Source organism: Colobus angolensis, unplaced genomic scaffold, assembly GCF_000951035.1.
Source record: "Colobus angolensis palliatus isolate OR3802 unplaced genomic scaffold, Cang.pa_1.0 Scaffold220, whole genome shotgun sequence".
NCBI classification, from domain to species: Eukaryota; Metazoa; Chordata; class Mammalia; order Primates; family Cercopithecidae; genus Colobus; species Colobus angolensis.
The window spans coordinates 1,109,389-1,133,476 of record NW_012115378.1 but is presented as its reverse complement, the minus strand read 5'-3'; the positions used below and the strand labels follow the sequence as shown (position 1 = coordinate 1,133,476).

The window sequence follows — 24,088 nt, the reverse complement described above, 5'->3', positions numbered from 1 at the left end:
GCTTGTGTCAGTTTCTGCTTTGATAATCATGCTCCCATGGTCTTCATCCAGACCACTGAGAAAATGGCAAGTAGTTTTTAAATGTTGGACAGGACAAAAATAAGGAGCAGAATCTTCCCTCCAGGTTGACAACTATGTGTTAATCAGTTCATTTGGAATTTAATTGTTCAACTATAAATCTCCCTGACTGTGCTCTATCTAGACCTTCTGGCTGTCCTTCCTTCCTCAAGGGAACTTTTAAGAGATTTTGTCAGATTTCTTACTGAAATCAAAGAGGCAGGGAATGCGAGCTGGTTTGGCCCTCTGTGCTTTGTATTATGCAAGCAATTCCCCATTTAAAACACACACACACACACACACACACACAGAGAGAGAGAGAGAGAGAAAGAGAGGGGGAGGGAGAGAGAGAGAGAGAGAGAGAGAACACCAACTATTATTTGGAATGTCATGAAATTGGAGTAATTTTTTAAACGTTTTATAAAGCTGTTGAGCTTGGTTACGTTAACCATTTTATCCGAGACAGATTAAAAACTCAGTTTGGTGGTATGTCTGTTTCTTAAGCTATAAAGTATTTGCTCTGATTGTCCCATTCTCCTTGGTAAGCTGGTCACTCAGATAATGGCTGCTCCCGCCTCACCTGTCTACATCCCATTGTGGATGACCAGGAGGAGCCAGAAGTTCACTGTGGTTTTGGTGTGGGTAGTAAAAGGGGCGTGACTAAAGGGAAGTGGTACCAGGAAGTGGCCAATCCAAACTATCTAAACCGTAGAACCCTGGGTTCAAATGAAGTCTTTAGCTGGAGCCCTGCATGTAGAACTGATTAAAGCAGGACTCTCTTGTTGAAATTGAGATGGAGGACTGAGAGCCCCCAAGGACTGTGCCTCGTTTTTCCTTCCCCCTCCCACCAACAGTCCTCAGGATCATAGCTGAGGACAGCTGTGATTTTTTTTTAACTTAACACATTGAGAAACTGAGGCACAGAAAGGAGAAGAACCCTAGTTCAGGGCCTTACAGCTGGTAACCAACCAGTGGGATCATCTTAGTCATGCACATGAGCCTAAATACTTATATTTTGACTTCAGATAAAAAAGTTTCAAAAAGCTGTCTCTTTAGGTAAAACCTAGTTTTCAAAACTGTTTCCTGGCTAAGAAAATTTTGTTTTGGATGTCCAAACCTGCATTTGTTTTAACTTTTATTTTATTTTATTTTAATTTTTTGAGACGGAGTCTCGCTCTGCCACCCAGGCTGGAGTGCAGTGGCCGGATCTCAGCTCACTGCAAGCTCCGCCTCCCAGGTTCACGCCATTCTCCTGCCTCAGGAGTAGCTGGGACTACAGGCGCCCGCCACCTCACCCAGCTAGTTTTTGTATTTTTTAGTAGAGACGGGGTTTCACTGTGTTATCCAGGATGGTCTCGATCTCCTGACCTCGTGATCCACCCGTCTCGGCCTCCCAAAGTGCTGGGATTACAGGCTTGAGCCACCGCGCCCGGCCTTTAACTTTTATTTTAGATTCAGGGATACATGTTAAGGTTTGTTACATAGGTAAACTCGTGTCAAGGGGGGTTGTTGTACAGATTATTTCATCACCCAGGTATTAAGGCCAGTATCCAATAGTTGTCTTTTCTGCCCCTCTCCCTCCTCCCACCCTCCACCCTCATGTAGACCCCATGTCTGTTGTTTCCTTCTTTGTGTCCATAAATTCTTATAATTTAGCTCCCATTTATAAATGAGAGCATGCGATATTTGGTTTTCTGTTCCCGTGTTGGTTTGCTAAGGATAATGGCCTCCAGCTCCATCCGTGTTCTCACAAAAGACATGATCTCGTTCTTTCTTATAGATGTATAGTGTTTCATGGTGCATATGTACCACATTTTCTTTATCCAATCTGTTATTGATGGGCATTGAGGTTGATTTCATGTCTTTGCTATTGTGATTAGTGCTACAATGAACATTCGTGTGCATGTGTCTTTCTGATAGAATAATTTATATTCCTCTGGGTATATACCCAGTAATGGGATTGCTGGGTCAAATGGAAGTTCTGCTTTTAGCTCTTTGAAGAATCACCATACTGCTTTCCACAATGGTTGAATTAATTTACTCCAACGGTGTGTAAGTGTTCCTTTTTTTCCACAACTTCACCAACATCTGTTATTTTTTGACGTTTTAGTAACCATTTTGACTGATGTGAGATGGTATATCATTGTGGTTTAGATTTGCATTTCTCTAGTGATCAGTGATGTTGAGCTTTTTTTTTCGTATTCTTGTTGGTCATATGTATATCTTCTTTTAAAAAGTGTCGTTTCAGGGCCGGGCGTGGTGGCTCAAGCCTGTAATCCCAGCACTTTGGGGGGCCGAGGCGGGTGGATCATGAGGTCAGGAGATTGAGATCATCCTGGCTAACACAGTGAAACCTGTCTCTACTAAAAATAAAAATTAGCCGAGCATGGCAGCAGGCACCTGTAGTCCCAGCTACTCGGGAGGCTGAGACAGGAGAATGGTGTGAACCCGGGAGGCGGAGCTTGCAGTGAGCTGAGATGGTGCCACTGTATTCCAGTCTGGGTGACAGTGATACTCTATCTCAAAAAAAAAAAAAAAAAAAGTGTCTGTTCATGTCTTTTGCCCACTTTTAGTGGGGTTGTTCATTTTTCTCTTGTACATTTGTTTAAGTTCCTTAAAGATGCTCGACATTAGACCTTTTTCAGATGCATAGTGTGCAAAAATTTTCACCCACTCTATAGGTTGTCTGTTTACTCTGTTGATAGTTTCCTTTGCTGTGCAGAACCTCTTAAATTTAATTAGATCCCATTAGTCAATATTTGCTTTTGTTGTGATTGCTTTTGGTATCTTTCTCAGCCTGTTCCTATGTCCAGGATGGTATTGCCTAGGTTGTCTTCCAGGGTTTTTATAGTTTTGGGTTTTACATTTCAGTCTTTAATCCATCTAGAGATGACTTTTGTATGTAGTGTAAGGAAGGGGTTCAATCTTCAGCATTTGACTAGCCAGTTATCCCAGCACCATCTGTTGAATAGAGAGTCTTTTCCCTATTGCTTGTTTTGTCAGCTTTGTCAAAGATCAGATGGTCATAGGTGTGCGACCTTATTTCTGGGCTTTCTATTCTGTTCCGTTGGTATATGGGTCTGTTTTTGTACTAGTACCAAGCTGTTGCAATTACTGTAGCCCTATAGTATAAAGTTGGGTAGTGTGATGCCTCCAGCTTTGTTCTTTTTGCTTAGGATTGCCTTGGTAATCCGGGCTCTTTTTTTGTTCCATATGAATTTTAAAAGTTTATTTCTAGTTTTGTGAAGAATGTCTTTGGTAGTTTGATAGGAATAGCATTGAATCTGTAAACTGCTTTGGGCAGTATGGCCATTTTAACGATATTGGTTCTTCCAGTTCATGAGCATGGGATATTTTCCATTTGTTTGTGTCATCTCTGATTTCTTTGAGCAGTGTTTTGTAATTCTCGTTGTAGAGATCCTTCACCTCCCTGGTTAGCTGTATTCCTAGGTATTTTATTCTTTTCATGGCAATTGTGAATGAGATTGCCTTTCTGATTTGGCTCTCAGCTTGACTGTTGTTGGTGTATAGGAAAGCTAGTGATTTTTGTACATTGATTTTGTATCTGGAACTTTGCTGAAGTTATCAGCTGAAGGAGCTTTTGGGCTGAGATGATGGAGTTTTCTGGATATAGAATCATGTCATTTGCAAGCAAAGATAGTTTGACTTTCTCTCATCCTATTTGAATGCCCTTTATTTCTCTTGCCTGACTGCCTGACCAGAACTTCCAACATTATGTTGAATATATGTGGTGAGAGAGGGCATCCGTGTCTTGTGCTGGTTTTCAAGAGGAACACTTCCAGTTTTTGCCCACTCAGTAGGATACTGGCTGTGGATTTGTCATAGATGGTTCTTATTATTATATTTTGAGGTATATTCCTTTAATACCTAGTTTATTGAGTGTTTTTAACATGAAGGATGTTGAATTTTATTGAAGGTCTTTTCTGTGTCTATTGAGATAATCATGTGAGTTTTGTCTTTAATTCTTAAACGTGCATATTAACCTTTCCTTTTATCCTTTTGTACTCTCTGGATGTGCAGACCCACCCACTCACTCCTGTAGATCCATTAGGCTACAGTTGCACTGTGAAAGGCACAGAGAGGGACCAGGGGAGAGGAGGAGAAGAAAACTGTTATTAGTCCATTCTCATGCTGCTAATAAAGACATATCTGAAACTGGGTAATTTATAAAGGAAAGAGGGTTAATTGACTCACAGTTCTGCACCACTGGGGAGGCCTCAGGAAACTTACAATCATGGTGGAAGGGAAACCAAACACGTCCTTCTTCACATAACGGCAGCAAGGAGAAGTGCCGAGCAAAGCAGGAAAGTCCTTATAAAACCATCAGATTTCATGAGAACTCACTCACTATCACAAGAACAGGCTGGGGGATACTGCCCCTATCATTAAATTATCTCTATCTGGTCCCTAAATGATACATGGGAATTATGGGAACTGCAATTTGAGATGAGATTTGGGTGGAGACACAGTCAAACCACATCAAAAGCCTTCCTGGGAGGCCTAGCAAACTATAGCAATGGACCGCCATTCAAGGGGGAAAGACAGGCAGAAGACAAGTAAACACCAAGACTGGTGTGCCATTGCCCAAAGTCCACCCCTCCCCATTCTGGGCTAGACACACTACTCAGTGGCAGGCTTGAGTAAGAGGCAGATGATGGAACAGATCAAAGATGTTTGACTTGTGCTTTGGAGTACTGGTTTGGGGGCCAGCCTGCCCATAACCGTATGATCTTCATATCATGTATTCTAAAAGTTACAAACTAAACTGAAAAAAATTCCTTAAAAGTTTTACGGCCTCAAAGTCATATCCTTTTTGTTCTTCTGAAGGAATCCTATAATCTCTCTCTTTTCAAATGTGTATCTGGATCTTTTTCAGACCTTTACTTGTTTGTTGTTACTCTCCTTGTTTGTAAAATATATGCTTAAATAACATTTCCAATTTATATGGTAAGTTTGGATCCCCTGTGCATCTAAAAACAATGCTCTAGAAAGTGTAGGATGAAGAATCTTGGGTTGTATTATGTATAAAGTGGGACCCAGAACATTAATATATTAGAATGAGGTGAAGTGGTTAACTAGCTGTGGGCTGATGGATTCTCCCCTCAAATCTTCCTGCATACAGATCTTGAATAGTTGTTATATTGTACTATCCAATCCTAATATCATATCATATATTTAATATATAATATCAAGAGGTAATAAGAGCCAGGAAGAAAAAATAAGAGTATAAATGGTTAGGTAGTGACCTGATGCAGGGTGGTCAGGGAAGGCTTCTCGGAGGAGGTGGTATTTTGGGCAGATACCTGTGGGATGAGTGAGAGCTATCCATGCAGCTGTCAGTGGGGAAAACATTCTAGGCATGGGGAACAGCTGGTACTGGATACCTTGTCAGACCTATGGTCCTACCCTGTGGAGTGGCCTCCTCACCCCTCCCCACAGGCCCTGCAGGCTTTCAGCTCCTTGACCTCTGTGTCCCTCCAGGGCTCCTGTACACTACACATGGTGTCTGGGGCCCTGAGGTGGGCTTTTTCAGGGAATAACCAGGAGTCCAGTGTAGCTGGAGTCACAAGAGATGAAGTCAGAGAGGTGATGGGGCCAGTCATCCATGGCCTTATTTGGAAATGCTATATTTAGTTTATCCATGCATTATATTCATTATATCCATCCAATGCTATATTTAGTTTATCTATCCATGGACATTTGGGTTGTTTCCACTTTCAGCTATTATGAATAATTCTCCTATGAACTTTCATGCAGAAAGTTTTGTGTGTACACATATTTTCATTTCTTTTTATGCAAAGGAGAAAAATTGCTAAGTCATGTAATAACTCTGCCAGATCATTTTCTATGGCTGCTAAACCATTTTATGTTCCTACCAGCACTGTGGAAAGGGTCCAATTTTTCCACGTCCTCGCTAACATTTGTTCTAGCCTGTCTCTTTTATTACAGCCATCCTGGTGGGTGTATGTGGTGTCTCCTTGTGGTTCTGATGTGCATTCCTTAGTGATGTTGAGAAGCTTTTCATGTATCTCTTGGCTGTGTGCATATCTTTTTAGGAGAAATGTCTATTCAAATCCTTTGTCCATTTTTTATTTGTCTTTTTAGTGTTGCGTTGTAAGATTCCTTTATATATTCTGACACAAGTCCCTTATTAGACACATGACTTGCAAATATTTTCTCCTATCTTTTAGATTGTCTTTTTAGTCTTGATAATATCCTTTGAAACACAAAGGTTTTTAAGTTTAATGAAGTCCAGTTTATCTACTTTGGTCACTTATGCTTTGGTTGTCATGTCTAAAAACATTAATCCAAAGTCATAAAGATTTCTACTTTGTTTTCTTCTAAGAGTTATGTAGTTTTGGCTATCATTTTTAGGCCCTTTACTTTAAATACAAGTTATATGTTTACTTCATTGTTCTCAAAAAGAGTAAGCCAGTGTCCCTTATTTTAAAAAATCCATATTCAAACTGTACAAATTAGAGTGATCAAAATTTTTTGTCTATAAATAGTGGTATCATTTACATAATATTGTTTGCTCCACAGAAAGCTTTCCCTCTGTCTCCTACTGTGTTCTTTCTCATTTCCTAATAACTAAAAATTGGGTACTTATTTGCTCATGTAATTTCTTTTACAACATTTTAAAACAATGTCTAATCATTTTTGTTTACAAATTAGGTAGGTAAAATAAATTTATTTTCTGCTTCTTTGGTGTTTCCTAATTAAATTAAGATTATATGTAATATCGCAAGAAATGTTTAAAAGTATTTACTCGGAAAACAGCATCTATTTACAAGCTATGGATTAACATGTTATTCATAAGTTCACGTCAATTTTAAGTGTTCATTAAAAGAATTTCTAAGCAACATTTCTTTATTCCTATTCAATTCTCATATAATCTAGAAATGGTGCAATATTTTTCTAAAATACCACTTTAACATTTTTCTTACAAAAGTTTTACATATATCCATTTTAGAAAAATGTTAAAACACAGGTATGCAAAATGAAAAAGTAATCTGTTGAAGTCCTTCCACCTAGATACAACCTCCATCACTGGGAAAGTGAGTTGAACTTCTGTTTGCATTTTCATTTGAGAAGAGTCTTAAAATTCAAAGCCCCAGGAATGAAGGACAGTGTCTTCTTACTGAGAGTGTGGCTTGTTGGTTTCTTTATTAGTAGTAGTAGCAGTATTTATTTTAAGTTCTGACATTGGTTTCTTACTGAGACATTTTAGACAAGTAATTTTTGTTTCTGAAAACTGAAGTCATTGCCATTACTGTTTTTTTCCTTGCAGATTCCACTCCTTTTTACTCTTTATGGGCCATCCACCTTACGCAATTCGGGAAGTGAACATAAACAAATTCTGCAGGATCATTAGTGAATTTGCACTGGAGTATCGCACAACCAGGGAAAGGGTTTTGCAGCAGAAACAGAAACGGGCCAACCACAGAGAGAGAAATAAGACCAGAGGGAAGATGATCACTGATGTGAGTTTCACACCATCTCTCTCCTTATGTCATTCGTTTTCAAAGTAAGATCAATCAGGAATTCTCCCCACAGTTAAAAGCTGTGTTTTTTTTTTTTTTTTTGACTATTAAAAAAAAATTCTTTCTTTGAAAAAGTGCTCTTAAAGTACTCCCCCACCATTTCTGTGAAAACCTGCTATATAACAAACAAGGACCTAGGAGATGTAAAGTTCAGAACGTGTGGCTAGAATAGGAACATGGAACCCATTTTGGTGCGTTGCATGTTGCTGATGACATTAAATGTTTGGTTCTATTTTTACCTATGTGATGTGGGTAAAGTTGGATGAAGACAAGTAAAATATAAAAGATAATGGCACTTATCATAGAAAGACAAATGTACTGATTGGGGAATTGAGTCACGATTTTAATCATCATTACGGTGCTATGTAACCAATCAGTTGACACATGGACCACTCATTTTGGGCATGTGAATAAACTGATGTGATTGCTCAAAGATGTAATCTAATGGGCTCTCGCCAGTCCCTTGAATCATGGGACATCAGGGTGGAAAGAGATCCCAGAGGACGGCGAATCCAGTAGGAGTTTCCCTATAGCACCCTGGGGAGCCCCTGCACACTTACATGCCTCCCCTGCTCTTGGGCTCTTTCCCCATCTCTCCCGTCTCAGCCCCAAGCCCACCCAGGTCTTGAGGGGCAGTGCATATTCAGATGACAGATGCTCAGTAAAGTGGGGTGTGAAGGGATACATGAAGATGCCAGAGACCAACGGAGATACATAGCGCAGGTTCCTTTTTCTTAATCTGCCTTTACAAAGCATAAAAACCAGGCTAGTATCTCACTTACCTCATCCATTACTGTAAGGTCGGTTCCAGGCAAAAGGCTGAAATTTTCTGGGAATCCTCCTTTAGTCACTATTTATTCTTTCTTGAACAGACTCAACGATAATAAAGTCATCTTTTTTGATATTGACAGGTCATATTTGGAACTTGTTGAAGGACTCTAGAGTGTGATTTTTTTTCATGGTTTGGATTGATGCCCATGGATTTCTCCCATCTGTGCATGCATTTGAGTAGCACATGGACTTCTGGCAATAGAGGGAATGGAATGAGGAAAGGATTAAGCCACAGGGCGTGCCATCATCTGGGCAATTACACACTTCAACTGAACCCTAGTCAGGCAGATTTTTTGGGGGGAGGAAGAAAACCAATTAGGAAGACCTCACTGAGGCCGCCCTATGTGCATAGACATGTGTATATGTAGTCAGTCAAGCAGAGGGCACTTGGTTACTGCTCTCTGGAAGTTCACATTCTTGAGGGTCTGACTTACATGGAAGGCCAGATGCATTAACTTACCAATTTTGTTGTTATTTTAAGAACCATGGGATAATCATTTCTCTTACGTAAGCTCCTTGTTTTCTTGAAATTTTCTAGACCTTTAGGAAGTGCTCAGGTCACTTTTCTGCAGAAGGAGCCCTTTCTACAGCTCTACCCCCGACCCAAGCAGTTCTGAATTCCAGTACCATCAGCCAAGAGTCTTCTGTCTCCTCTCCTGAAATCTCAGTTCAGTAGGATCCTTAGCCTCTTGGAGGACAGCAACCCAGGAAGCATGTTGGATCGACTAGGGCAAACTGTAGCCCACATTTTATTCATAGTATTATTTTTTAAAGTTTAAAAACAGGGATTGCTTATTTTTGTGGCTATGAGACACATTGGAGGGTGAAAAATACAAGCTGAATATGCTTATAGTTATGTGGATACATCAAAATTTCTTGCTAAATTCTTGAGATTTTTTACAGATCCCACTAATTTTTAAATTCTGTCTCTGAAAACATTTGGCTTTCCCAATCATAAACAGAGGTGAATGTTTCTAGAGTTTGATTGAAAAATATTTAAATTCCCATTAAAATCTGGACAGGACAGGCTTCCATCAGGAATCATTCCCAGCCTGGTCCATGTTTTTAATGGCCAAAGTGGCATCATTCATGTAGAAAGATTGCCCTCTGCTGGAAGATTAGGATATTGTCCATTAAGGAAAAGTGTACAGCCTCAGGTTTTTGCAACTTAATTATTAAGAGCTCATTGTGCACCCAGCAGTGCCTGGGAAACCAAGGAAGATATGAGTATAAAGAAAAGCTTATATCCCAAGGACATCATAACCTGGTTAAAAATGGCACATACACAACTTAAACCACTGAAAACAAAGCCAGACTATAGACTTAGAATCACAGACCCCCTGAAAGTTGGAGCTAGAAGAGATTTTAAAGAAAACTGTTTGTAATAAGTCACCTTGAATGTACATGCTGAATAAAACGAGGATGCAAGTGGTAGCATTTAGAGATGAGAGGTCTGAGAGTAAAATCTGCAGCCCCCAAGCACCAGCTCCTGAGTATCTACCTCTCTTCTTCTCTCCCTGTTTCTGGGTATTCAGAAGGCTTCCTTTCTCATCATCCAGGGGTCTTGCCAGGCCAGGATCAGTGAGCAACTAATTCCTCATCCTGTGTACAAAGTTGTCCCTAGAGCAAATGGTGACATAGACAAGGCAACACGAGGCAACTACAGCCTTTCTGCCGCATTCACACTCCCGATGAGGGCTGTGAGAACCCAGGCTGCTCAATCCCAGGCCTCCCATGTTGGAGGGAGCGGTAATCCTGGGAGAGACCCTTAACTTCTCTCAACCCCAACTTCCTCTTTTATGGAAAGGGAATGATGATGACTTTTAGGGATGTTGAGAGGGCCAAGATTTTATATATGTAGCGCCTTGAACATATGTGAATTTCTGGAAAAATGCCAGCCTTCCCAGGTTATATAAATAAGATTTTTTTAAAAAGAGTAATGGAACAGGGCTATTGTCTCTTGTCACAATGCCATTTGGGTGAGGCAGTGTGGAATGTGATGGACTGGAAGTGGTTTGTCATTTTAACTTCCAAAAGTGTAGTTCATTCTCAAAACACTTTAATCTGATTTGCTGGCCTGGCCCTATAACCTCATGGACACTCCTAAATTGAAAGTGTGTTTAATTTGTGATCAAGAGATTGACATGACTTTTCACTCTCAATTTATTTTAGAAGAGGGATATTTTATTTAAAGTAACTTAAAGCAGTTTAGTGCTAACATCATTAAAAGTATGGAGAGTCAGTTCAGGTGGCCACCATGAGAAACAGGTGAGATGTTAAAAAGGAATTAATTTCATGCTCCTGAGGAGAGAGTAATCTGAGCATGCTGCTGGAGCAGTTGTCCCACTTGTCCTGGCTGGCCTGTATGTGGAAGGACTAGCGGTAGCCCAGACCGGCAGCCTGGGCAGGGAGGGATCCTGCGCTTGGGATGGGATGGGAGGGCCGGCAGCTCACAGGCAGAGCCAAGCAAATGGAAGCCAGTCCACTTAGAGAAACCTTGGTGACTGTCAGGCAGTGATGGGTTCATAAGGATGTGGCCAGCCATGCCATATGGTTCACAGAGCAGGACACTCTCAGCAGGATGCAGAGCTGCAAGTGAGGTCAGTGCTGGTCAGGGAACCAGATAAGCTGACTGTTGACCTCAGGGACAGCCCCAGAAGATTGACCTGGAGCCCTGTAAGTCTCTCTGGTCACGGGTGATCTTGGAGTTCACGCAAGGAGTGTTCAGATGAGGACAAGAGGGTGGGGCCTGGCAGCTCCCAACTCAAGAGGATGTATCCTGGTTGTGGTGACAGTTTATTTACTTGGAATTTTATGTGCCATTGAGATGATCTTTTTGCTGACTTCTGTGCCTTCTAAGAATCCCTTCTGTCTTTTCTGTCCTGTCCTGTCCTGTCCTGTCCTCTCGGGTAGACTGATGACGAGGAGGAAGTTGAGGTATGACTGTTCATGAACATGAAGAATGCCACATTTGACTGCCTCATGTATGCTCTGGTCTAACCTAACATAATCAGCATGAAGTGTCAGCACCATTCAGTGCTTTAAACAATGCATGGACATTTCTCTGGTTGGTTTTCGTGTGATCACTAACCACCTGACAGGGGCCCTCATCATGCCACGTGTGCCAGGGACTGAAGGGTTAAATGCATTTTCTGAGCTGTCCCTGAGGCCTAGCTAATCAGTAACCATGTCACAAGTGGCAGGTTTAGCAGGTCTCTCCCCGCTGCTGGAAAAGTAGACAGAGAATTTTCCTTTGGCAACTTAAATATGAGAACTAGAGTCCGGAATAACCACATGAAGAGGCCTGAAATCAAAGAGGAAGTGGGGCAGTGGCCAAGGGCCAGGCTAGAGTCTCAGCCCCCAGCCAGTAGGCAGCCTCTGATGTGTGCCCATTTCCTCTGCTGGTGTTAATGGCTCCCATGAGCCAATGTCCATGCAGTGGTAGATGGCAGGGGCTCCTCACCAGACCCTGGATGCAGGTGCGAGAACCAGAGACCAAGGGGGGCTAATTGGCCCTGGAAAATGAGGAGAGAGCTGTGTAGATGCTACAAGCCACAGATATGTCCCCAACCCTGTTGCCATGGCTGAGACACTGGGTGACAAAGGAAGCCAGCAATCTGTGGAGCTATTCTTTGCAAATGTTAATCTGACTTTTTGTTCTTCATCCAGGTGTTTGGCATTGTGTACGTATCGTATTCCAGCATACCTCTTTTAAAATATGTATGTCCTGACCTTTTGTTCAGTTAGAGAAAATCAGCATGAATTTCTGTGTCTTGTTCTGTTCTGCGCCCTGACACTAATTCTTTTGGGGTCCCTGGCAAGCCACGTATTCTTGAAGGACCTCAGTTTCCTTTTCCATAAAAGCAAGGTGGGACTAGGTCTAGAAGAATTCTTCCCAACTCTTAACATGCTAGAATTCTGTGACTAAATCCCACTTTTGTATTCTACCATCATAAGTGATACTTAAGAAACATTTAACTGCTTTCTGGCACTAAGTAAAAAAATAAAGCCCAATATGCTTGGTTAACAATGCATATTTCATTTCAATTCTCGTATCAGGGCTTTGGTGTTAGAAACACATTTGGCTTTAGACTTTCCCAGAACCAATGCCAGTCGCTCCTGGCAGCCACCCTTTGAGGGGATCTGAGTGAGTGAGAGAGACCACTACAATGGATGAATGGGTGGTGGTCCTTCTGGGGGCTGGGGGCTTTTCTGTCTCATATCAGATCTTCCTGTAGGCACAGATGTTTTGTCATTAGTTAACAATTTCAGTGACTGCCGTAATGAATGTGTCTGCAGACAAAACAAGACGGAAGAGAGGAGGTTTTCCTCAACCATGGGTTTTAGAAGCTTGAGTTGTCTTTTTGCGGAGTCTCCCTCACCTGCTAACTTCCCCTTGGTTTTGCAGTCCGGCAAGTTTTCCGGCAGTTCTCCGGCACCCCCAAGCCAGCCGCAGGGTCTGAGCTATGCGGAGGATGCGGCTGAGCACGAGAACATGAAGGCTGTGCTGAAAACCTCATCCCCCGCCGTGGAGGACGCCACCCCCGCGCTGGGCGTCCGCACACGCAGCCGAGCAAGCCGAGGTAACTCCTGGCTGCGTGGGGCTCATCTTGTCTTCTCAGGTTGGCCACTCCAGGGGGGTCCGGTCCCCATGGCAGGCTGTGGCCATGGCTGTGACTGGCCCTGAGCTCCAGTGCCAACCTAACCACACACATTCCTTCACTAGCGTCTTCCTGACCCACCTTCAATAGCTTCATCTCCAAAACAAACATTCCCACGAGAGTACCTCACTTCACACAGAGGGAATCCTTACGGGGGTGATCTCCCGAGGGAGAGCTGGGGCGGGCAGACTGCGCCCTGCAAGCCAACTCCAGCCTTCCCCCTGCTTCTAGAAATAAAGTTTTGTTGGGACACAGCCATACTTACTCATTTGTGTAGTGTCTGTGGCTACTTTGGCAGAGTTGAGCCACTGTGACAGATACTATAGGACCCACAGAGCCTAAAACATCTACTACACAGGACGGGGTTGCCAACCCCTCCGTACAGCACTACCCCTGGGTCCCTTTTTTACATCCTTAGGCAGAGACAAAAACTGAAACTTCAAAATGGTGGCCAGATTCGAGTTTCCAGATTTGTTTTTATCATTAGAAGGGATTAAGATGCATTTGACATCTGTGAATGTTTCCTCATGATTCCTTGGTCTGGCCTGATAACCCGTTTACCCTCCTGGGTTTCCTCACTGCCTGCAGGGTGAAGCCCACACTATTCACACTGTTCTTGGAGGCTCCTGTAGGCAGGTCCTGTCCTGTCTCCCAAGCTTGGCTTTCCTTCACCCTGCATGGTCACCGCAGTGCTTCTCGGCACCCTGCATGTCCCAGAGTCCCCGCTCTTCTCATGCTGCTCCCTCAGTTCAGGATGCCCGCTCCTCTGCCTGTCCTGTTCCATTCGCCTCCATTCACCTCCACACCCCGTGGCACCCAAAAAGGCCTAAGACATCCCATGTTATGAGCCTCTCTGTGCCCAGCAGCTCTTGCAGGCTTTGTATGCTAGGCTAAACATGGCCAACAGGGATGTGAAGGAGAACATTAATGCCTGCACCATGGTGACCCCAGTCATCAGGCCGGAGTCTTGAGCCCCTGTGCCTTGGTGGATGCAAGAGGAGTGCAGTTGAAGCCTTCTTAGGGGGTGGATCCCAGTAACGGAACATAAACGGGTTGTACCAATTTTAAGGGAAAAGAAACATCTATTCCTGACCAGAAAGGATAAAGAGAAAAGATGTTGCTGGGTTTGTACAACATGGGGTCATCTTTGCTGGCATATGAAAGGGATTAGAAGGGGAGGCTGTTCAGTTTCTCTGCACATTAATGCCCATCTCAAGGGAGACTTCTGCTTTCATGTGTCATGTGTTACGGAGTGACAAGTCACCCACTTGCTACAACAACTAGAAATAAAAATAATCAAGCCTTCTTTTAAAAAACATTATAGGACTGTAAAAGGAAAGAGGACTAGACAAACTAGAATTGGAGGTGAGCTGACATTGCCTCTCTGTGAGCATTTGCCAAATCTGGGCACAAGCTGAGGATTGGGCTTACGGTGATGGAGTGACTCAAATGGGAAAGAGAAGCCAGCAGAATTTGTAGTAGTTGTGTGAACTGGTATAAGAGACTGAAATTGAGAGGAAGCCAAAATGCAGATGATTTTCTCATAAGACATTTGCTAAATGCAACACTGTGGAATGGGGGTTGGAGGGAGGAAGGTCAGTGGGTGATCCTGGGCTAGAAAGGTTGAAGGAGATGTCCTGCAGTCTTTAAACTGAGGAGACAAAGATAGGCTAGAGTAAGCACCTTGAACAGATACTCACTGATCTTGGCCTCAAGAAAAAGAGAGGTGGGAAGTGGACTGCTTGTGAACTAAAGCTGCTATCTGGCCTAAACCCAGCTCAGTACCTCACTGTATCTGTTAACAGAAGAGAAAAGACTCTCTGGAGGAAAATAGCGCTGTCTTCAGTCTCTACGTTCTTCTATATACAAAGTCCAGTATAGTAAAAATTACAAGCCAGAGGAATAATATGAAAATATAACTGAAGATCAAGAAGAAAAATAGATAATAGCAGCAGACCCATAAGTGATTCAGATGTTGAAATCTACAGTCAAGGACTTGAAATGACCATTATAAATGTTAAAAACTAAAAGGAAACATAGACAGATGGATAAAAGGATAGATAATTTCAATAGCAAAACTCTATAAATAAGAATAAAATGGATATTCTAGAACTACAAAATATCTGAAATAAGAAACTCATTGGATGGGCTTAATAGAGATTGGTCACAGCAAAAGAGGGAAAATGAATCCAAAGGCAGGTTAATAGAAAATGTACAAACAGAAGCATAGTGAGAAAAAATGGAAAGAATAGAATAAAATGTAAGATCTGAGGGACACAGTTGAATGGTCTAACGTGTAATTGGAATACTGGAAAAAGATGGATCAGAAGCAGTATTTGAAGAGATTGAATAGATTTGAAGAGATGGCTGAGAATTTACCAAAACTGATGATAAATATCAACCAACATATTTAAGAAACTTAGCAAATCCAAGAAGAGTAAGTACAAGGAGAACCATACCATAAACAAAGTGCTAAAATAAATAAATAAAGATAAAATCTTGAAAACAGAAAAGAAAGATACATTATCTCCTATGGAGCAATGGTAATAATGATGGCTCAGTTTTCAAAAGGAACTATAGAAGCCAGAAAAAAAAGGAATGATACCTTTAAACTGCCAGAAGAAATAACTTCAACTACAGAAGTCTGTCTTCAGAGAAATTATCTTTCAGAAATGAAAGCAAACCTTTTACATTAAAACAGTACAATATCCATTTTGACTTAAGTGTTTTCCTTGTAGACTCTTTAGATTAGATTTCTATAAAGGGAAAAACAAATTTCAGTGCTTTCAAATCTCAGTTTTCATGTTTTAGAAATATAAAAGTAAAGTGATAGTGTGCTATTATGGTCTAGAATGCTTTATCCTCTCCACCACATCTCAAATGTCTTGCTAACACTAACTAACATGGTCCCTTGGGTATGTAAAATGTGTGTGCAGTATTACCCTGATGGCTACGGTGTGGGTGCAAGGGTTCCAGGAAGAGGAATGTATACATGACTAGGAAGAATGGAAATAAATGGTAATCAGGCAGTGGGAAAGTAACCAACAGGAGTGGACATAAAGTAGAACCAGGAATGAGGTCTTAAGAGAATGAAGTCATCATAAAATTGAGTTTGACAATCTCAAACTCAATCATAAAATTTACTCAAATCATAAAATTGAGTTTGACCTATGGCAAGATGTTTCCTTTCAGCATCTCCTGACACGTTACACTGACAGAAGATCCTTAGGGTTGTGTAAGATGGAAAAGTATAGGTAATTCTCAGAGGGAAGATTAGATGATGCCTTCATTTCTGGCCCAGTGCTCTGATAATGTATTATGAGCAAAGACAATTTATTGAGCTTTGCATGTTTTTAGAAGGTAGTTTGGCATTTTAAGGTAAGACAGAGAATTATACATCAGTAGGTAAAAGGGAACACAGGAAATTGCGGGGTAAAACACAATTGCACGATTGATTGCTCTACTCTGAGGAGGACCATTGTTCAGAGGATCTGCAGAGGCCCAGTCTAAAAGCTGTGGCATTATAAGGACTTTTACTTCCAATTAGAATACCTCGACCATTCTGAGAATGCAGACGCATTCAGCAGCAATTTCAACAGTTTATTTTTGAAAAGAGTCTATTTTTTAAAGGGTTTATAATGCTGAAAAAACTGACCTAATAACAAGTAGATCAAATTTCCTTGGGTATAAGCACAAAAAGTACAATTTACTGTTTTTGCATGTGCCCATGCTATAGGTATGCTATCATTTAAAAAATAATAATAATAAAAGCTAAGCAAAACAAATTTAAAAAAAAGAAAAAAACCTGTATCAATAATAACAGAAATCAGAGTCTCACTTTGTTGCCTAGGCTGGAATATAGTGGCGTGATCTCAGCTCACTGCAACTTCTGCCTCCTGGGTTCAAGCGATTCTCCTGTCTCAGCCTCCTGAGTAGCTGGGACTGTGGGTGCACGCCATCACGCTCAGCGAATTTTTGTATTTTTAGTAGAGACGGGGTTTCACTGTGTTGGCCAGGCTGTTCTCGAACTCCTGACATCAAATGATCTGCCTGCCTCAGCCTCCCAAAGTGCTGAGATTACAGGTGTGAGCCACCGTGCCCAACCAACATAAATCTTACCATTTGAAAACATGTTTGTTCTATAGCCACAGGTTTTATGTACATGCAGGTGACAGGGCACCTGGTATCCTGGCTCTCCTTTTGCAAAGTGTAAAATATTTATGTATTTAATTCAGTCATGAATTTTACTATTAGAAATTATGACTACTTTATAGCACAGTATGTATTTGCAGCAATATTTCAACTAACACACACACACACACGAAAATCACAGTCCATTGAACTGTGATCCACTGTTCCCAACCATTTCCATTGATACCTATTTTTCTTGGTTCATTCATTACCAGTCAGGTGGTTGTAAGCACTTAAAAAAAATTAGTGTGGGAGAACTCAAACATTTTAACTATTTATTAACCCTTTTTTCCTCCAAGTTGGGAAAAGCTGGCAGTTCCCTCGCCTGTGTTATACTTTAGTCAGGCTGGGGGTACTTTTGTGCCATAGGCAATGATTCTGAGAATTCTCACCTACAGGTTTCTGCAGTTGTTGTGCATCTACTATAAAATGAAGTGTAGGTGGTAGAAATTAACAATTTTGAGCATATTGTACATCTTTCCTCTTGTAGCAACATATATTCACTATCGTATAGAAGAGATTTCACAAGAAGGCTGGTCAATTACAAAGATGTAGTTCTGGATATATTACATTAGCATTAATTTCTAACTGTTTAACATTGCAGTTGACCTTTGAACAACTTGGATTTGATGGAGCACATCTACCTACATGCAGATTTTTTCCAACAATACAGATCAAAAATAGAGTATTTACAGGATGTGAAGCCCATGTATATAAAGGGCTGTAAACTCAAGTTCTGCAGGGTTGACTGTGGAACTTGATTATGCACAGATTTGGACATACTTGGGGGTGCTGGAACCAATCCCTCTGTATACTGAGGGATGACTGTACACGGGACCCATGTTTTGGTGATGCTTTCTTCTGACTTGTTTTAATATGTAGTTATTTATAAACTACAGAAAATGTGGTTGAGGGAGGAGATTTACGTACCAGAGAAATTTAAGTTAACAACCCCTTTGCTGTTTAGAGAGGGCAATCCTGTTACAGTTGTCTATTAAAGGCTAGATAATTCAAAGATAAACTGTGTATTATACAAATCTATTGCTTTCTACTTAGTGAGAAGTTAGGGTCAGCTGACATTTCCTAGGCACATACAACCACGGATAGAGAGCTGTCTCAATAAGACCTTCAGTGGGTCTCTACATTACTGGGTGTGCACCACCAGATATTGATGACTGTGCAGCAGGGTGTGGCTTGGGTCATCTGCCCTCAGATGATCACAGGACCTGGCAGGTAAAGACAACACACTTGGGTTGGAGAGTTAAATAATAATGAGAGACAAGAACACAGCTGTGTTACAGGGTGGTATGAAATAAGTGCCCCGTGTATGGGTTTGATCAGTGGGGTAGCAGTCACAGGGCCTGCAGGGTAGAGTGCTCCCTGCAGTGGGGACAGGTTAGCCCTCTGGATCTATTACTAGCTCTGGGGCTCTAACTCTGGCCTTCCCTGTGATCTGTTGCTGAAAGAACTCAGTTGCTTGGAGGAATAGTGCTGCCCATCATCTTTCGTATTTTCCTTCTGAGTATGTTGTGCACTCTGGCTGTTTAATTCTTAGGATCCACTAGTTCCTGGACTATGGGAACTGATGACTCGCCCAATGTCACAGACGATGCAGCTGATGAGATCATGGACCGCATCGTCAAGTCGGCCACCCAAGTGCCCAGTCAGCGAGTGGTGCCGAGGGAGAGGAAACGATCCCGGGCCAACCGGAAATCTTGTGAGTGCATTAAAGGAGGCGTGAATGTTCACCCCTACAGGGATCTGCCCTCCCATTCTATGTGAACTGGGAAAGGTGGAGCCACAGCTCCAGTGAATTGTCAGTGGCTCCCAGAGTGCCTACTTGCACTCCTCCACAGAAGGTTTCAGGGTTGGCTGTCAACGCTGGCCATTGTGGAGGAAGAAGCTGCAGCCACACCTGTTCAGTGTATCTGCCATTGGTGGCTAGGCCTCTCTCAGTGCATACTTTGTTCCCAGGAAGGTATGAAAAGTCCTTAAGTGTCTGTGGGGTATAGGAGTGAGCACTAGTGGAGCCCATCGTTAAGTCCAGCCAAGATGCTCTGCTGGAGGCTGTGTTTCTGCCTTGCACCCAGCACCAGGGGGCGCTTGTGGGGCTGGAGACTGGCCCTCCTGGGTTCATCGCTGCCCACAAGCATGTTGAAGGCAAAAACCAGAGGTAGCAAGTGATTTGATGGTCACTGGGATGCTTGAAACATTTAACGTGGCCTAGGTTGACCATTTTTTCCTTTTCCCACCAAATAGAGGATTCAACTAAATCAGAGTGACTGATTTTCCTTTTTGGTCTGAACCTACTGCCTGCTCCTGCCCACCCAGCTCATGGGTGTGGGGTTGCCTCTGTCTGACCCTCTCAGGGACAGTGCTCCATAGGGAAACAGGATCCTGTGGATCCTTTGACATCTCCCTGCATGAGCTGTGGCCTTGAGTGTTTCAGAAGAGTGCTCAGCCTGCCGCTGGGTCACTCTAGAGGCTGCTTTAGTCTCCACTGGCGTTGCCTCTGAGAATAAGGGCTAGTGACAAGGAAAGAAAGCCAGTGGCTTCCTCCTGTTTTCTCCCAAAAGTGAAACGAGAGTGAGTCCAGCTAGGCAGGGAGTTGAGTAAGGACTCAAATTCAGAGAGCCCCGAACGTGTTCCACCCTTGAGATTCACACAGGAGGTGACCAGGGTGTGGCCTGTGTATGTTGGACCCAGTGGTTCTGCTTGACCCATTTACAAACGTTTCCAGGATACAGAACACTAACCCACATTCCTGTGGTCCCCTGCTCCTTTCCTATGATCTGCTTTAGTTTCTGATGAGAATTTTTCCCCAGAAAGGAAAATAACACTGGAGTTGGGGGTGGGAGTGCAGATGGGAATGGGATGGGGAGCGGGGAATGGGATTCTCATTCAGTAAGACGGGTGGACTGAGCGTCTGTTTCTGACAAGCTCCTAGATGAGGTTAATGCCTCTGGCCCCTGGTACACACTGAGTAACAAGGTTCTTGAGCTGTGGTTCTCAACCCTGGATGCACATTAGAATGTTCTGCGGAGATGCATAAATTCCTGATATTTGGGCTGCACCCACACCCACTACTTCAGAACCTCAGGCGTGAGGCCTTGAGGTGTGGGTCCCTGCCCCTTGGATTAGTGGCATTAGGTGTGGGCTTTCTCTTTACTGTATGCCTTCCTCTTCCCTCCACTATGTTTATTTCATTTTTTAAATGGAGAACTATCATTCAGGGAGACTGGCTTGTACATATTCAAGAATATGTTTATAGATTCCAACATCAATATCTAAGGCATTTACATTTCTTTATTCTGATATTTTCCTATATTCTCAGTGCTACTATGAATTTTTTGCTCGTCTCCTGGTGCACTTGTAAGAACTTGGCTAGGGGCTTGCAACTCAAAGTTGGACCTCAGACAATATGAGTATCTCCTGGAGGCTTGTTGGAATTGCAGAGTTATGGGCCCTCTTTCCAGGGCAACTGATTCAAATCTGCATTTAATGAGATCCCCAGGTGATTCAAGTTCATAATAAGATGGACAGCACTGGGGCGTGAGACCAGGAGTGGAAACTCTTCTCCGAAGGGGCGAGGCTAATCCACACTCACACTCTCAGCTGCATCTCAGTTGCTCTAGGCCAAGGCAACGCTTCCATTTTTGCCTATCTGCAGGGTGTGAAATAACATTTCCTGTGGTTTTAATTTACATTTCCTTCACTTTGAGGAGGTTGAGCCTATTACCATTTACATCCATCTCTCCTTTTGTGTATGGTTTGTCTATATCATTGGCTCATTTTTTGTGATAGGAAATCTCCTTAAAAAGCTTTTGAAATGAAACTTCCAAAAGACTTTTTGAGGTCTTAAGTAGGTTATCTTCAGTAGTTGCCCTTTATTGGCCTCCTGTTAGTTCATTCAAGGAGGCCAATGGCTACTTCAAGGTCACCACATGGCAGGAACCTGCACACCAGTTAACTTCTGGTCTTTCTGGTGTGGGCAACCTCATTGCAGGGCTCACCATGGGGGAGGAGCTGGGAAGAGCCATGGAGAGGTGGGCCAAGGGAGAGGGTTGGACTAAGGCTGTGAAGACAGAGACATCCCATTTGTCAGGTGCATGGCACCCTGACAGAGGGTTGGAAGGTTTGGATCAGGGACCTCAGACAGGAGACAGCATAGGACATTGGACTGGCTGGTCCCTGGAGGCCCAGAGCATGTTCTCCTCCAAGCCTGCATGGCCCCATCCTCTGGTCTACAGAGATCCAAATTCTTAGACATCCTCTGGTCTACTTAGATCCAAATTCTTAATTTCACTGGGCACAATAACGCAGTCATAATTAATTTTCCTCTTCAATCTGGCCAGAGAGATGTTTTGCTTGTTTTTGTGGCTGACATAAAATAATTTCCTGTGGTATCATTTCCATTTCAATTTTATGCAAAACAGCCATATACTCTTTTTATTTAGCCAAACACATTTTTCCTGTGACACAGTTACTATAACAAGTACAGCACAGAATGTATGTGTTTATCTGTAATGGGTTTATTAGTAATGGCACTATCAACAGAAATTTAAGAAGGGAGAAGTTAGACTTTGATTTCTGTTATAAAGGGATGATAAACTCCAGCTTTTCACAGAGGTTAAAGGAACAAGAAAAAGCAATTTGCAAAATCAATGTGAAGCTTAGCGGTTTGGGCCTCATGCTGAAACAGTGCTATATTTGATTTGTTTAATGATGGCAATGAGGCAAGTGGATAATGCATAACCAACATATTTGGACCATAACTCATTTGGCTAAAGACAATAATAGTTCTGCTCTTGCAGGAAACGAAACAGAATCCATCCCATAACCTTGAAATTTATGGCCCGCAAGGCAAGCCACTCAAGGATCAGAGATAATTAAATGTCTGCTTTCATGTTTGATGCTGGTGACTGGGCCCACATGTGCTGAACGTCCCTGAAGCCTGAACTTTGCAGTCAGCTGGGATAGCCAAGGGCATCATAATCGATTCACAGGTTCCCATGGCTCACGTCGTCTGCTCTCCCAGCTGGTGCCAATCAGGGGCACATTGAGTAAAATGCTTCAAATCGTCCAGGTGATCTCTAGCCTGTGAAATGGCTGATCCAGCTTATCTCGGGCGCGCCTCCCTGCCCCTGCCCCACCGGATTCTACCCGAGGATCTCCAGTAGCACCTAATGATTTCTAGAGCTGATTAAAGATGGACTAGCCCCTCCTGTAATGACAGCAGAGGGTGCCTGTGCATGAGCACAAGACACAGGACAAGAGGATAAACAGAGCAAGTTCAAGAGAGAACTGAGGTCTCGTCCCTAAACCCAGGTGGAGAGTCACTGCCTTTTAGAGGGCATCCCTTGCTGCAGAGCAGGGCCAGGCTGGAGGCCAGGACACTGATATGCTAAGTCAGAAAGTCGGGGCTCAGGTGGAAGCCTCGGGGTTAGTGAGGCGGATGCAGGAAGAGTTTCGAAGTGTTTCACTGCATTACATGGCTCTCTGGTGGTTTCACTTTTAGACAAATCACCCTCCCAAACAAGGGGAGCTGGCACATTAAAGAGGAGGTTTGTCTATAAGTCCCCCCGGCAGTGTCCATCTGAGTGCCAGGTTCAAAAGGATGAAGGAGCAATAAAAAGACGAATCCAAGAACCTATCTTTCCTGCCTCTTGAGAGCCTTTTTGAGGGGAGGCATAGGGTTCCCATGGTGGTACTCAGGGAGGTATCATGCACCTGACCGATGGATGTTATAGTATTTCATCATTTTTCCTGAGTAAAAATGACAGACCCCCCCGCTGTCTTTACAGGAGGAGCCAGTCCATCTTTAATCAGCTCTAGAAATCATTAGGTGCTACTGGAGGTCTGCGGGTAGAATCTGGGCAGTGGGGGCGGGGAGGGGGGCACCCGAGGTAAGCTGGATCAGCCATTTCACAGGCTAAAGATCACCTGGACGATTTGAAACATTTTACTCCAAGTTCAAATGGAATCCATTTCCATGCTCAGGAATGCACACATGCCCACAGCAGGGATGGGGCCTGGGTCTCATGTGAGCGACTTGGCCTTCCCGAGTATCAGTCATCTTTTGTACAATGAAGGCAGTAGTGCCAGCTTCCCAAGGCGGTTGTGGGGTTAAGTGAGGCATCTATGACAGGTTCCCACCACCTTTCTTCCCTTCCAGGCTGTGTCTCACTGCTGCCCAAGGGACAGGTTGCTGATATGAATTCGTTGCTGCCTGAAGGTGCTTAGGGTCTGCTGTGCACATCCTGACCCAACTGTCTGCTCCTTTCACCCACCTCACTCCCCACCACACCGTCCACTTCACTCTGGCCTGCTGCAGTTAGTAGCCCAGACTGATCTTCACCACTTTTTACCCCCAGAATGCCTGCGCCTGTGCACATAAAGGCTGCATTGTCAGCCATAGCACTTGGCTAGCACTGTTGAGATACCCAGGCAGAGTGCTGACACTCTCAATCTGGGAAGGGGAAAGGCAGTTTTGTCCTGCCCAGAACTTAAAATAGTGTGGAAAACTCTGAGTCTGTAGTTTTCTGAGCTGCCTTTCCTTTCTATCCTTAGTTTAGGTAGATTGTCCCAGAAAACAATGGGCAGAACTTATTTTTCCTTTCAGGCCAAACTCTCCCTTTGCCCACCCCCAACATGACTCACAGGAGGAGGCAGTTGGTGCTCGCATTTCACCCGACAGCTTTCTGTTCTGTTCCTACCTAGGAAGCAAAAAGACTCTTCAGGAGTACAGGATGCTAACGTAGCCACAGGAGTACAGGATGCTAG

At 43.1% G+C, this 24,088-nt stretch overlaps 1 protein-coding gene across 1 annotated transcript in view; it reads left to right on the top strand.

The window, feature by feature from the left end:
- Positions 1 to 24,088, top strand: part of FHOD3 (formin homology 2 domain containing 3) — a 245,489-nt gene that overhangs the window by 214,718 nt on the left and 6,683 nt on the right. Inside the window, exons 17-19 of the mRNA XM_011943648.1 lie at positions 7,370 to 7,562; positions 12,862 to 13,036; positions 18,861 to 19,022. Coding sequence (XP_011799038.1) covers positions 7,370 to 7,562; positions 12,862 to 13,036; positions 18,861 to 19,022 — 530 coding nt within the window. The remainder of the gene's footprint in view (positions 1 to 7,369; positions 7,563 to 12,861; positions 13,037 to 18,860; positions 19,023 to 24,088) is intronic.